The sequence below is a fragment of the Thalia democratica genome, chromosome 2, assembly GCF_965202585.1.
Source record: "Thalia democratica chromosome 2, ktThaDemo2.hap1.1, whole genome shotgun sequence".
In the NCBI taxonomy this organism is placed as follows: Eukaryota; Metazoa; Chordata; class Thaliacea; order Salpida; family Salpidae; genus Thalia; species Thalia democratica.
In genome coordinates, this window is record NC_139166.1 from 84,760,996 (window position 1) to 84,775,020 (window position 14,025).

The 14,025-nt window shown below is 24.1% G+C and overlaps 1 protein-coding gene across 1 annotated transcript; it reads right to left on the reverse strand.

Moving 5' to 3' along the window:
- Nucleotides 1-2,245: 2,245 nt before the first annotated feature.
- Nucleotides 2,246-13,810, reverse strand: LOC145830024 (uncharacterized). The gene is made up of 3 exons (XM_082937919.1): nucleotides 13,716-13,810; nucleotides 10,912-11,026; nucleotides 2,246-3,008 (listed from the first exon to the last, which is right to left on the reverse strand). The coding sequence occupies exons 1-3, from the start codon at nucleotides 13,774-13,776 to the stop codon at nucleotides 2,657-2,659; spliced, it is 528 nt and encodes a 175-aa protein (XP_082794045.1). The 5' UTR covers nucleotides 13,777-13,810; the 3' UTR covers nucleotides 2,246-2,656.
- Nucleotides 13,811-14,025: the final 215 nt, after the last annotated feature.

Here is a 14,025-nt window from a genome sequence, read left to right on the forward strand (position 1 = left end):
TTTAGAAAACTACTAAAGTAATTAGATTGCTGTAAAAAGCCAATCAACAAAAATCAAATGTTCTACTTGAAATGTCTGCAGTAAGTTTCTGATGAGTTACAGTTAAAGTATATTAAAACGTTTATGAAAAACTTTGATAGTTATTTATATTTATTATTTTTATTAAGTGTTGTTTTTAGTTATACGACGATGCCAAGCATCTCAAAAAGTTACTTATAGACTTTGCTATGCGATTGTAATTAAAAAAAAATCAACCTAATTTCTAAAATATATGCAGTATATAAATTTATTAACAAAAATGCTGCAACTTAAGGGTACTTAAAGAAACCGTATATAACAAAATATAGTATTGTTAAAGGTATATTTTAGAAGCTATTTAACTGTTACTTCTAGTTAAACTACAATCACAAACATCAAAAAATGTTGCTAAGAATAATAGCATTTTAATAGTGCTATTTGACAGACTTTAAAGGTGTTTTTAAAACGGCCGATATCGATCTAGCATCAGAGTTAATTTAAATAGTATGAATTCATTTTAAATAACTCCTGCACCTTAAGGATACTTAGGGAAATTGTGTGTAAACCAATAAAAATACTGTTAATGAATTTCTGTATGTAATATAATCTATATTTTCAATCAAACGAAAACGGCAAACATCTAAAAATGTCGTTGAAATTCATAGCTATCTAATATTATTTAAAAAAATGTTAGAAGCTTAACAACTGTTATTACAGGTTACACCAAACCACAAGTATGTTATATTGTTGGAGAGAATTTCACTATCTGATAGTACTTCTTAAACGCCGATAGTAACCTGTTTTCGGAGATATATGCAACAGTATGAATTCAAAAAATAAAGTGCTGAACTTAAGAATATTTAATAAAATCTTATGTTAATGGAATAAATTAGTGTTAAAATAAACTTTTAAATGTCATATAGTCCTTATTTCTGGTCGAACAAATATGGTAAGCATCTTAAAATCACCTTAAGAGTTTAGTTTATCTGATGATATTGTTAAAGTTGTCGAACTTGACCTAAATTAAGAGATATATACAATAGAATAAATTCAACAAAAAAATGCTGGATTTTAAAGATAATTTAGGAAATCTTATGTCAATAGAACAGAATGGTGTTAAAAAAGACTTTTAGATGTTATATATTCCTTCTTTCATATCACACGATTATCGTAAGCATCTTAAAATAAGGCTAGAGATATATACAATAGTATCAATTTAACTTAAGAAAGTGCTGCACCTTAAAAATACTTAATGAGGTTGTTTGTAAATAAAACATAAGAGTATTCAAGTAAATTTTTAGATGTTGTATAAAAGTTACTTCTCAAATGTCCAATTTGTTAAATATTAAATCTCTATATCGCCCAATAAGCAATAAAAAAAACTTCTATTAATCTATTTATTAATTATCAAGTTTTTATTGAGTTTGCAATTTAATTACGAAATGAATGAAGATATATTTATTAATAAAATAAACAAACAAGTAGTAACAAATTAACTCATAACATATGAAGTTTGATAGAGATTTTGTAAAACTATTATTCAGAAACTAGAAAAAAAATTGTATTTTGATTGAAATCAAAATATTAGTTTTAATAAACAACTAGAAAAAATTGACCTGCATTAAAAAAAACCTTAAGCTTTGATGTTTTATTTGCTTAAAAGGTAAAAAAAAGCATAGTCAGATTTCTTGTTAGATACAAGCTTCAAAATAAATTAAAATATGAAAGTTATTAGTTTTAATTTAAAACCTAACCTTTGTAACTAATTGTTCTTATATTTGCAATAATTTATGAAACTGTGCTGCAAAATAAAAAATAATGGTATATAGTTTTTCTAAGCACAAATTCAATAAACAAAAATTATTAATTTATATTTTGTGAAAATTGAAAAAGAGTCTCATTTTAAATATTCTTAATATAAAAAACCGCGTGCAATAAAAGAACTTCATGTTAAACCGATGTATTTGCAATACTCAATATACAAAAGTGTTAAATATTAACCATTTTACAACAATAATTTTACAGATAAAACTTTAAAAATAATACAAAAACTACCAAACAAGGCTAAAAGCTGGGATAGGCTGAAAATATTTTTTTATTTTGTACAGAAATCTAAGACAATATTAATTCAAAAACATCTTTATTAAAGCAAACAACAAATAAAATCGATTTCGGCTAACGCTTTTCAACTACTTTTGTTATATATATAATATAAGATATTTTTATTGTTGCTTATCTTAGTTAAGTTACTGATCAACTGTTTTATATATGTATTTATGAATTGTGAATGTCTAATTAGTTTTTGCTCAATTATGCTAATTAGTGGTACTTGATTTTTTCTGATGTAACCTCTAACTATTTATTTACTCAAATTTTAATCTTAAAATTAGTTGCTAACAAAAGTAGTTGAAAAGCGTCAGTCGAAATCGATTTTATTTGATGTTTGCTTTAATAAAGATGTTTTTGAATGAATATTGTTTTAGATTTCTGTACAATATATGTAGTAATAAAAAGTTATTTTTTAATTTTACAAACAGTTTCAAAATTTTATTTGCAAAATCAATAAATGAGCTCTAGTTGCCCGACGAAAAAGCGCGAAATTTGGCAAGTTTTTACGCGGGAACGGTCAGACTCAAAGTTAGCATTTTTTCTTCTCGTTGGCGCAAGCTACTGACTTCTTGCACAAATATGTAAATGCATTCGGCATACACTCAAAAGTATGAATTCTTCCCCTTTTCAGAGCGGCGCAATTGAAATTTTCCTTGTTGGAATTAGTGAAATCAGGCACATTGTCAGCCCACTTAAACACCAAATCCTTAGTGTTCAAGTTTGCCGTGGGAGAAGTGTCATCTGAGAAGGTAAAGTAGTTGTCCAGTTCCGAACGTTCAGATGCAATGTCCTTCGTGCTAATGCCGATCCAGATTGAATCTTTATCTTTGTTTTGTGCGCGATGGCTGAAGATAGCAAGAATCGCTCTTTTTGAATTTTTACTGAAAAAAAAAATGATGATTGACATTTATTTTTTCTATTTCTATAGTTTAATGATTTTAATTTTACCTGTATCAAATTACTGGTTTTATTATGTCTGATTGTATAAGTTTTATATTGTAAATTATATCAAATGTTATATTAAATGCTACAATTTTATAATGTTTAAGTATTATTTACAGTATTAAATATGCACTTTAACACAGTGCATGAAAGTTAAATTGAACAAAAATTAAATATTTGTTTTTACTTTTATTTCTATCATTACAGTTATTTACTCTTTGCATATAAGTGATGTATACAAAAGTTCATTAATTAAAAAACTACTAAAAATTGTGTTTAACTAATCATTGTATCTGAAAATACATTGTTAACTTAAATTGTTATCTCTTTTATTTCGTTTGTACTTAATTAGTAACTGCACTTAGTATAGCTTCTCAATTGAACGTTATATTACAGTTATTTGTAAAATCTTTGCTAATTAGATGGCACAAAAATTATTCGTGATCAATCTATCTTCTTTAAAAATTCTTTAAAACTATTAAAAATTTTTAATGAATTTGAAAAGTCTTGTCTGGGTTACGCTTGAAACTTTTGGATGTTCTTATATTAAATATAATTTTGCAAAGCTGAGATGTTTTCAGCATCATTCAATTATTTTATGTTTAAGTCTGCTTGATTAGACCTAAAAATTTTTAGTTTTGCAACTATGACTGCCCGGATGAGTCATAATTGGCGAAACCGGTCGTAGGTTGTCTTATGTTATGAAACGTTGTGCGGTGCAGTTTAGTGCTTATTAAATAATAATAAAAACATTTTTAGCTTTGCTAAGGAAAGTAAAAACTTTGCTACTAGCTATACTAATTATAAAAAAGGTTAAACTTTAATTGTACATTCATAAGATATAGCTAAACTAATTTAGAGATATATATAAATTTAAAAAATATAGCTTCACATGTAATTTTCTACGACAGTTAAAAATTTAAAGAAAGTTTTTCTTTAAATCAAAAAAAAAGGTTTTATTTATCACATTTTTGTCCTATTTTCAATTGTTTGTAGCGTAAGATTGCTCTTTAAACTTAAAAATTTTATACAGTTTTTCTACAAGCCATCATTTTTTTAATACTCTTCTCCTTAAACTGTAAAACAAAATAAAAATTTATATTATATTGATAAGTTATGGTAAAACTTTTTTTGATAATTTTTATTCTTAAATTACTCATTTTTGATATGTGGGATGTTTTGATTACTAAATTAGTTTTACTTTTTAGAACTATTAGTGTTTAAATTAAGTCGATTTTTTAAAACAAACAACTTTTTGTCTAAGTTATCTATTATTTTTGTAAAGTTGCTCTTTTGATAACAAAATATATTTCGTTATGTAGTTATACTGTCATACTATGAGTCATTATTTTTTGTACATTGTTACTCTTTAACATAAGCAATTACAGTATTGTTCTACATGTCGTAATTTTCGTCTTAAAATTTTCATTAAAGTAAAAATAAAGCATACTTATACTGTACAACTTCTGTATATTTTAAAATAATTTTATTGGTTAGTTAAAATACAATTTGGATTTTTTTTTTTACAATAAAAAGTTTTGAGTTTGACATTAAAAAATAAACTTTGTTGACTAAAACAGTGTTTTTAAAAATTGCTTTTTTATGAATAAATTATATTTTGTTATATAGTTATACTTTTATACTATGAACTATTGTTTGTTGTTTGAAGATGCCTATGATTTAAGATAAAAAAAAACTAGTATTCTCAGTAATTTATTTTTTTTATAAAGCTTGTCTTATAAATCAAATAAATTCTACATTTTTTTATATATAATTATTTTTTGTAAAAAAAATGTTTTACAAATTAAACTAATTATACTTTTATATTACAAATTGATATTTTTTTATTAAACTTACTCTTAAATTTAAAAAAACTTAATTTTATAGTTATTAATTTTTGTATGAATTTGTTTTTATGGTTAGATAAAAGCTGCTACAGTGTTTTATACAATTGCTCATTTAAACACAATCGATAGTTTATTATTTAATATTAAATAATTTTATAATATATTATTATAAATATAATATATTATTATTAAAAGTTATACTTTTAAACTCTAAGTCAGTGGTCGGCACGGTGTACACTGGTGCACACTAGTGTTCCCAATTTTTTTTTTGGGGTGCACTAAACTTTTAGGGTACATGAAAGTCATTTAGGAGTGCATGAAATTTAAAGATTACACAAAAACTTTTTTTTGTCTCATTATTATATTTATTTAGTTTAAGCAACATTGTTAAATATTTAAGTTAAATCTAGCCCTGGTGTTTAATTTAGTTTTTAGTTTATTGGCCATTTTACTCTCATGATCTATTTTGTTAATAAAAATCACATATCATTCTTTATACAAACATTGAAAAAACAGTTTTCATTTGAAAGAATAGAGAGAATGCTCTAAGCTCTTGTGAATTCAGTTGACTGATGTGAAGGAAGCTGTCATCCAGCTACGATCATGATTATATTAAAAAGGTTAGTATTTTCCTTTTTACTTTTAGTATTAGTAAATTACAACAATTTGCTTAGTGAAGAAACTTTTCCTTTTAAATTATTAATTTTACCTCCTTTTTAAACAAAACAATAATTCCTATAAAAATATTCACATGATAATTATATTAATATTTCAATAATAATGAAAATTTAAAGCTAGTTTTTATATTTACAGGAAAATTAAAGAATTTATGTTCAATAAAAAATTCTTTAATCAAGATAAAAATAGTTAAATTATATTAATAATTCTCTTAAAAAAAGGTGCATATAAGTATTAATGAATAAATTTTAAGTTACAGTTATAAGTTTTAAATAACTCAAATTAAATAAATATTATACCTTTATTCATAACTAAATAGTACATATAAAATTTAAAGGAATTATGGGCCTAACTAAATTAACATTGAGTTGCCACACACTGAGGATAGTTTAAATTATATAAAGGTCTTTTGAAAATTTCAGGCTGGCTAGGTATGCTTCTTATGAAACTACTTGTTACTTAAATTTATTGACTTCAAAAGTTAAATAAAATATCCTCTTAATTAATTTATTTACTAGCTATTTTTATTTGTTTTTTTAACAAAAAAAGATAACTGTTCATTTTTGAATTATTAATTCTAATATTTTTTTTTCATAAATCTGGATGACTTGATTAGTTTGATGTAACTTAGGATAGATTTTTTTAACACTCAACAAAAATTTTTGCTTCAAAAAGTTGCAACTTTTTTAATAACTAGTTTTAAATTATAGTATGATTTAGGGTTGTAACATACTCAGCCTAAATAAATTTTTCTTAGAAATATAGTCTTATTAAGCATGTTTTTTTCTTGCAAAAGATAGTCTAGAATCTCTGAATACATTTATGAGTTTTTGTTTTTTGAAATATGAATTATTTATTTCGTCCGTAATATATTTTTATCAAAATATTACTTTAACTATACTGCTACTTTTGAGCTTTAACTTTCTCTTTTCTTCATTAAACTCAAGATGACCAAGGCTAGTTTTTTGTAACTCTTGCCAAGTCCCACACTTAGTACAACTCAGGACAGTATAAATCTTTAAAAATTTTCAGGATAATTTTTTTTGAATTTTATTCCAATGTTTTTTATTTCGTTAAATGAAATTTCTATGTTGTAGTTTCAACTATCTGTTTTTTTTTAAATTCAAATTTTGATGAATAACCTGATTTTTTTTTAAACTTTATTTATATTGAATATTTATATATGATGTTTTATAAGTATTTCAAAGTTTGAGGGCCAGGACAGTTTTTTAACTAAAAGAGTAACAACATTGCTAATGCTTGTTTTTTTATTTATGAAATATATTAAACAGCAATTTTAATAATTTTATTAAAAGAGTTATAGTATTGGTTTTTAAGATGTAAATCTTACTTCATGCTTAAAGAATTTTTTTTAAATAGATAAAAAAGTTTTTTTAGTATTTTAAAAATTTTATATTAACAACTAAAGATTTATATTTGTAAAATATTAAGCTAGTTTTTTCTTTTTTAGTTGTGCTTGTTTAAAAATAGTTTTATTTTTTAAATGTTTCAAAATATTGTACAGTTCTTCAGTTGTTTTACTTTATTTGAATATTTTGAAACAAAAAATATTGTTAGTTGATATCTTTTTCAGTATTTTGTTATGTAAATGCATAAATATAAATGGTTTAAAGGTTTTATGATACTTTATCAAAACTTAGACTAGTAAAGGTTTTTAAAAATACTCATTTTAGGTTAGAATATTTTTCTGAGCTGGAGCCTGGTTTTGATTTTTGATTCAGGTAATCAACAAGTTTTCCACTCAATCAGAATAATCCTGGATACTTTAAAATTTTGAAAATCTCAGTATGACATAAGATAACTCGGAAAATTTTGTATTTGTTTTTTCAACCCAGGCTGACTCAATATAGTTTTTTTTTATCTCAGTATAGTTTGAGATTTCAGGATTTTTTTTTCTACATTTTGAATAAGATTTAGTTAATTCAGTTTCAATAATTTATTTTGTAGTTTTAGTATTTTTTGCTAAAGATCTTTGTTTTTCCTGCCTTTGAAAAGTTAAAAAAAAATTTGGAAAAAAATTAGATGACTACAGGTCAGTTTAAAGTCATTTAGGTCAGTTTGGATCTATCAAATCAATTTTAACCAAAAGGATTACAACCCCGTCAAACTTATTTAACAATATATACTTTAAATGTTTGACATAATAAAATAATGTGTTTTGTTTCAAAGAGAAGCAACCCAGTTCTTGATATAATTAAATTCTTTTTTTTGCAAAATATTGATTGTTTTCTTAACTTTTTTTTTGCATTTTACATCTTTTACTTACTAGAACTCTGATTTTTATATAACTTTTTTTACTACACTAAAAAATATAACACAATAATATTTTTAAATATTTACTGTAAGATATCAAATTTACTGTATAATACTTATCTTAAACTATATTTTTTATTTAAGGTAGTTGTTTGTACTTTTTATAAAAAAAATTTTTTTTTTAAGTTAAATCAGCACAATTTTTTTAATGCTAAATAGTATTTTTTTGATATTATTAAAACTAGATTAGAAATCAGTAATGGCATTAGTTTTTTGATTAACTTGATTTTCACACACTCAAAATACTTTAGATAACTCTTATGTTATTTTAAAGGTTGGAAAACTTTTGCAAAGGAACATTTTAAAAAATACTCATGCTGAGACATTATACCTCTATTTGAAGAAATTTCTGGACAAGTTCAACCACAACCCAGTAGTAGTTCCAATAAACAGCTCATTATAGTAAGATAGTTTTAGAATAATAGGTCTCTTGGTATTTTAGTCTCTTATATTACATTAAAAAAAATTAAAAGTCAATGTCTCTTCTATTAATGTTAAACATAATGTTAAAACTTTAGAAAATGATTTTGCTATTTTGATAAGTGCTTAATAACTCTTGAGATAAATCTAGTTATTCATATTTTAATTTATATTAATTTACAGGAATTTACTTGTTGTTATTTTTAATCATTAACATTTTATTTAGTTGAAAAAAAATTACTTGTTTTTATTAAATAAAGCTTTGTTTTGCTTTTTTTTAATGAATATTTTAGTTTTGTTTTTTAATGTTTTAGCTCATTTTTATTCTTAGTATAGTAGAATCCAAATTCTTAAACATACTTTTTAAAACTTAAAATATATAAAATTTATGTTTTTTTTTAAGATATATAAAAGTTTAAATTATTGATAAATTTAAAATTCAAAAAAAATTCAGGTTAAAACTTAACCTTTTAATGTAGAGTTCAATATATATTCTATGTATGTATAATGTTAGATACTATTATATAATTTGTTTAAAATGGATATTTTTGTTTATAAAAAATATTTAATGTTTTAAAGTTTAGTACTCTCATTTTTCATAGATTGTTTTGTTTTAGAGTTTAAATTATAACTGTAAATTTTTTTTATAATATTTTAGCTTATTATAATTTTGATTAGAGTTGGGTATGCAACTCGATGACCGAGAGGTCTTTTTGTGTATCCAGGCCTTCAACCCAAAATAATGTTTGAGAAATTTTGTTCGAAAAACTTCATTAAGACCTGAATATTATTAAGCATAAACTTTAAAACCTAAAATTTAGGCTTGATAAGACTCTTGCTAGCAACAAGACCAACACAGACAGTTCCAGATCAACAAACGGATTTAGCTCTGATAATTTTTAATGTCTTTTTTTTTCGTTACTTTTTTGTGTAACTTATTTTTCTGTTATTTGTTCGTGACAATACATTTGTTAAACACAGATAGTAATCGCTTAATAAAGAATCATTAAGTTAACTTAACTAAATATTTAAATTTACCCTTCAATAAAAAGTACCAAGACTACTGATTGTTAATTGGGGTTGTGGCAATGCATTAAATTAATCTAGTTTGTGTTTTAAAACTGGGTGATACAAGTAAAATATTGTTGTAAAAATTAGATCATCATTAGTTTACAAAATAGATAGGGTAAAGAAGACAATTTATAATTAGCGCTTAAAAATTAACTGATCGTTACCAAATTATTAATAAAAAGATGATTAAAAGTGTTTACATATTCTTAAACACTAGCAGCGCTTAAGAATGCATATTGGGGTGCACAGAATTAAAATTTTGTGATTTAGGGTTCACGGATTCAAAGTACCGTACCGACCGCTGCTCTAAGTCATGATGTATTTTTAGTTATAAGTTTTACTTTCGTTATTTAGTTATAATTTTTAAATTAAACTTGTTTTTATTAATAAAAAACAAGTTCCATTTGTCTACTGCATTTGTTTTAAAATGCTTTTAAATAGCCTAATAATATATATTATAATAAATAACCATATATACTATACTTATTTTTTGTACAATTATATTACAATATTTGATTTTAGTTACTCTTTTATCTGTAAATCACAAAACTATTACTAAAATTCGTAGTTTTGGGTTGATAGTTAGTTATTTAAATTAAAATAATTAACTTTTTTGTTCTAAAAATGTTTCTTAATTATAAATTTGTTTTTTATTAAAAATAAATTAATACACATCTGCTAATCCAATAGATACTTACTTTTAAATTGACCAGCTATTTTTATTTTTAAATTACTTATACTTTTTCTCTACAATTTTAAGGCTTTGAAGAAACTTCTTTTTGTTAATACAAAACAAATTGTTTTGTCTAATATACTTAATATATGTGTTTTTAAACTAATTCTTTTAATCGTAAGATATTTTTTATGATAAAGTTGTACTTGTGTACTATTAGTTATTGTTTTTTGTATAAAGTTAGTTTTCTAAGAAAAATGCATTCATTTTAGTAGTTTTGAGCATTAAATGATAAGTTTAATAGTAAGTATGAAATAAATATTCTACCTTAATTATCAAACTAATTTCAAATCAATTTACAGTTATGAAATTTTACTTAAAATTGTTTTTTGTAATTTGTCTATTACAGTAATTATTGTTGAGTTAAGCTTCTCTTTTCGTCACATTACCTATTTTCTCACTGTTTTTGTACTGCTAGTGACTACTTCCGGTTTAACTTAAATTTTCATACTAAACTAAATTTCACTTTTGTTTCAAGAACATTTATTTTTCAATAAATTACTTATTTATTAAAAACACATTTTCAATTTTTTTTACTGTTGTAAGTTTTAAAATATTTTTAAATCAAGACAAAATAAATTTTGTTGTCGTTTATTGTGACTTTTTTATGGGAGCAAATTACAGTTTCGGATTTATTTTTTTTTAATCTGCCCTTGTGATAAAAATCACGTGTTTTTACAAAACTAGACTTTTAATTTAAACTACTACTGAAGCTCTAAACTATTATTAAAATAATAATTTTCAAATAAAACTAGCTACCTGTCCGCGAGGTCACTGGACGCCAACTTGCCACCCTGCTTTGCGCATCCGATCATAGTTTCGGCGTTATTCCATGTAGACACCCTGTTCGCTTCCACGTAGTAGTCGAAGCACTCTGTGAAGAAAACGTTCGTTTTAACATAGTCACGGTTTTAGAGCGTGTTTGTGCACGCTAACGGAAGTAGCATGAAAGTTGCGCAAATAATAAGCAGAGCTTTAAATCTGGCATTGTTGAAAGTATTAATTTTAACTAGTCACAATACAGGAATGTCGCACAACTGATTTTGATACAGATATCATTTTAACGTATTTTATTAATGTAATAAATCCAGTGCGCAAAGTTTTTAAAGTTTTAATCAGCGGATCGATTTATTATAAAGAATTAATTAAGTAAAGCCATGGAAAGTGTTTCAAGAAGTTGGTTCGTTTTTATATTCAACTAAGGCTATTGAAACTATTGTAGCTACCTATACCAAGCTACCTATAATTAATCGTTTGTACCAGGGACGTAGCTAGCTCAAAAAAGTTACGAATCTGCAAAAATTAAAACATCTTTTTATTCATCAAAATCATCAAAATTTTTAAAATCATCAAAATTCATTAAAACATGTCAGCATAGCTCGTGATAACGTCCTAGCGGAAACACACCAATTTAAACTACCTCTATTGTTATTGAATTTAGTCTGACAAAATGCAGTTATGTTAATACATCAAAAATGGAATGTTGAGGTACGAGTGATAACTGTATACAAGGCAATTTAATTTGCTCCACACCCCCTATGACTGTTTATGTCTTGTCACTTGTGTAAACCAAGAAAACATTCAATAAACGGTATGAATTTTTATAGATAGTTTTAAATATTGGGTACTTTCAAATGCAGCAAATTTGCAAAAAAAAAGTACCAAGTATTTTGATGACGTCATTAACTTTACTTTGGGTAGTTTTGAAGCTTAAACTTGTAAAAAAAACAAAATTCTAAGCCTATGACAAATTCACTTTTTTAGTTTTCTAAAATATGAAAATAATCATATCTGAAACATAACAATAGAATAATACTAAACATTTCCCTATGTTAACAAAATTATAGAAACATTTTTTGTTAACATAAAGTTACAATTTTAAATTCAAACACAAATTAAAAAAAATGATTTTTAAAATTTTTCTTATATAGTTTGTTGATGAATTTAGTTCATAAAAATGCTTGAACTTATTATACATGAGTTATGTACTTCAATAAAAGCTACCTTTTTGTAGTTTGAAATAAAGTTAACAGGGTGGCCATCAAACCTAAATGCTTATGGGAATTTTGGAATGTTATATAAAATCCTAGAATGACTTGAAACTCTGATCACTTATTTTGTCTAGAAAAGTAAATAAGACTTGAATTTAAAATAATATATTAAATTTTGAAAAATTTAAAGAAGTTTCAAAAAAAACTTTAGGAGTCACCTTGGGTACAGGGAGGGTGTAGATCACTTTTGTTACAAGTTGATGTCACTTTATGAAATTTAATCTAAACTACAAGTATCTTTACACAGATTTTTTTTGCCAAAACAAATTGTTTTATATAAAACATTAAAATAGGAGAGTATAGTAGGTTTCAATTCTCATTTTTTGCTATTTTTTAAATATTGAAAGGAATACTTCCTTAAAATTTGAGCAGGTTTGCCAAAACACCTGGAATCCAGGAACTTGACAGTTTAAAAAAAAAACTGGAAAAACCTTTAACTTTTGAAATTAAAAAATTTGAAAAAATCTAGTGTTTAAAAAAAAATCATTACAAAATCTGTAAATTTTAAACTACTTCTACATGTAAAATAATAAAACTTTTATAAAATATGATAACTCAAAGTCATCAATAATCTATAAAAGAAAAATTTTCAAAGTCAATAGCTTAATTTGTGGTTGAATTTAAAATTGTAACTTACGCAAAAAATATCAAGGTTGAAAATTATATTTTCTTAATTTTGTTAACATAGTGAAATGTTTAGTATTGTTTTATTTCAGATACAATTATTTTTATCTTTAGAAAAATAAACAAAGTGAATTTATCATAGGCCTAGACAGCGAATTATTTTTTTTTACAAAGTTTAACCTTAATAACTACCCAAAGTAAAGTTAATGACATCATCAAAATATTGGGTACTGTTTTTTTGCAAAATTGAGGCAATTAAAAGTACCCATAAAAAGTTAAAAAATCCTACCCTTCATTAAAAATAAGTATAAAAAATCACCATTTAACTCAAAAATACTTATATTGTTTTGAAAATCAAACATTTAACGTAGTCAATAGTAACAACAAGTTATATAACATAAAATTGTATGATTTTGATTTTTGAAGCTACAGCTTTCTTTAGAATCAATTTTGCATTGCAGCTTTTTGACAAAATAAAGCTTTAACGCCCTAAATGTTACAATTTAGAATTATTTAATTCGTTCAATTTTTTACGACACTAAAAATGCTAAATAGTACATATATGTCAAAATTATCTCTCAGGAGTGCAAAATTAAGCATAAATGACTACTAAAAGCTAAGACAGCAGTCTTTTCAAGCTGAAATAAAATCAAGTTTTTTCGCACATAAGTATACGTTTCTGTAGATTTGCAGAAACCTACCAAGCTATGTCCATGGTTTGTACAAACAAACTTATAAATTCTAAAAAAATGGTCTTAAGACCTTGGTGTACGAAAAGACCTCTCAGTCAATATTTAATAGGTTATTATTATAAAAATATATTAAAAAATTGAATATTACAGATATAAAAAAAACTACTAAAAATAATAATGAACTCTTTATACAAACCTTTTACTTCTGACGCTTGGGTAAAGAACAGCAAGGCAAATGTCAAAAACACAAACTTCATTTTGTTAATTCTATGTTTATTTTTAAAACTAAAGAGTGAGCTGTATAAAGTTTTCAAATTAAATTTTAGTCATACTAATGCTTTATATAAGGTGTTTGTTCAGTATTTAAAAAACAGTTCTCTAAAAACAACAGAAAAAACCTAAAAACGTTTTGTTTAAAAGCACTTTTTTTATTGAAAATGTTAAACTTTAAATAAAGCTTCAAAGATTTATAAAAACACCTTCTCAACAAAGCTTAACATATATTT

Coding starts and splice junctions, on each gene's coding strand:
- LOC145830024 (XM_082937919.1), bottom strand. CDS start 13,776: ATGAAGTTTGTGTTTTTGACATTTGCCTTGCTGTTCTTTACCCAAGCG. Junction 11,027..13,715: donor CCAAGCGTCAGAAGTAAAAG/GTTTGTATAAAG, acceptor TTTTCTTCACAG/AGTGCTTCGACTACTACGTG. Junction 3,009..10,911: donor TCCAGTGACCTCGCGGACAG/GTAGCTAGTTTT, acceptor TTTTTTTTTCAG/TAAAAATTCAAAAAGAGCGA.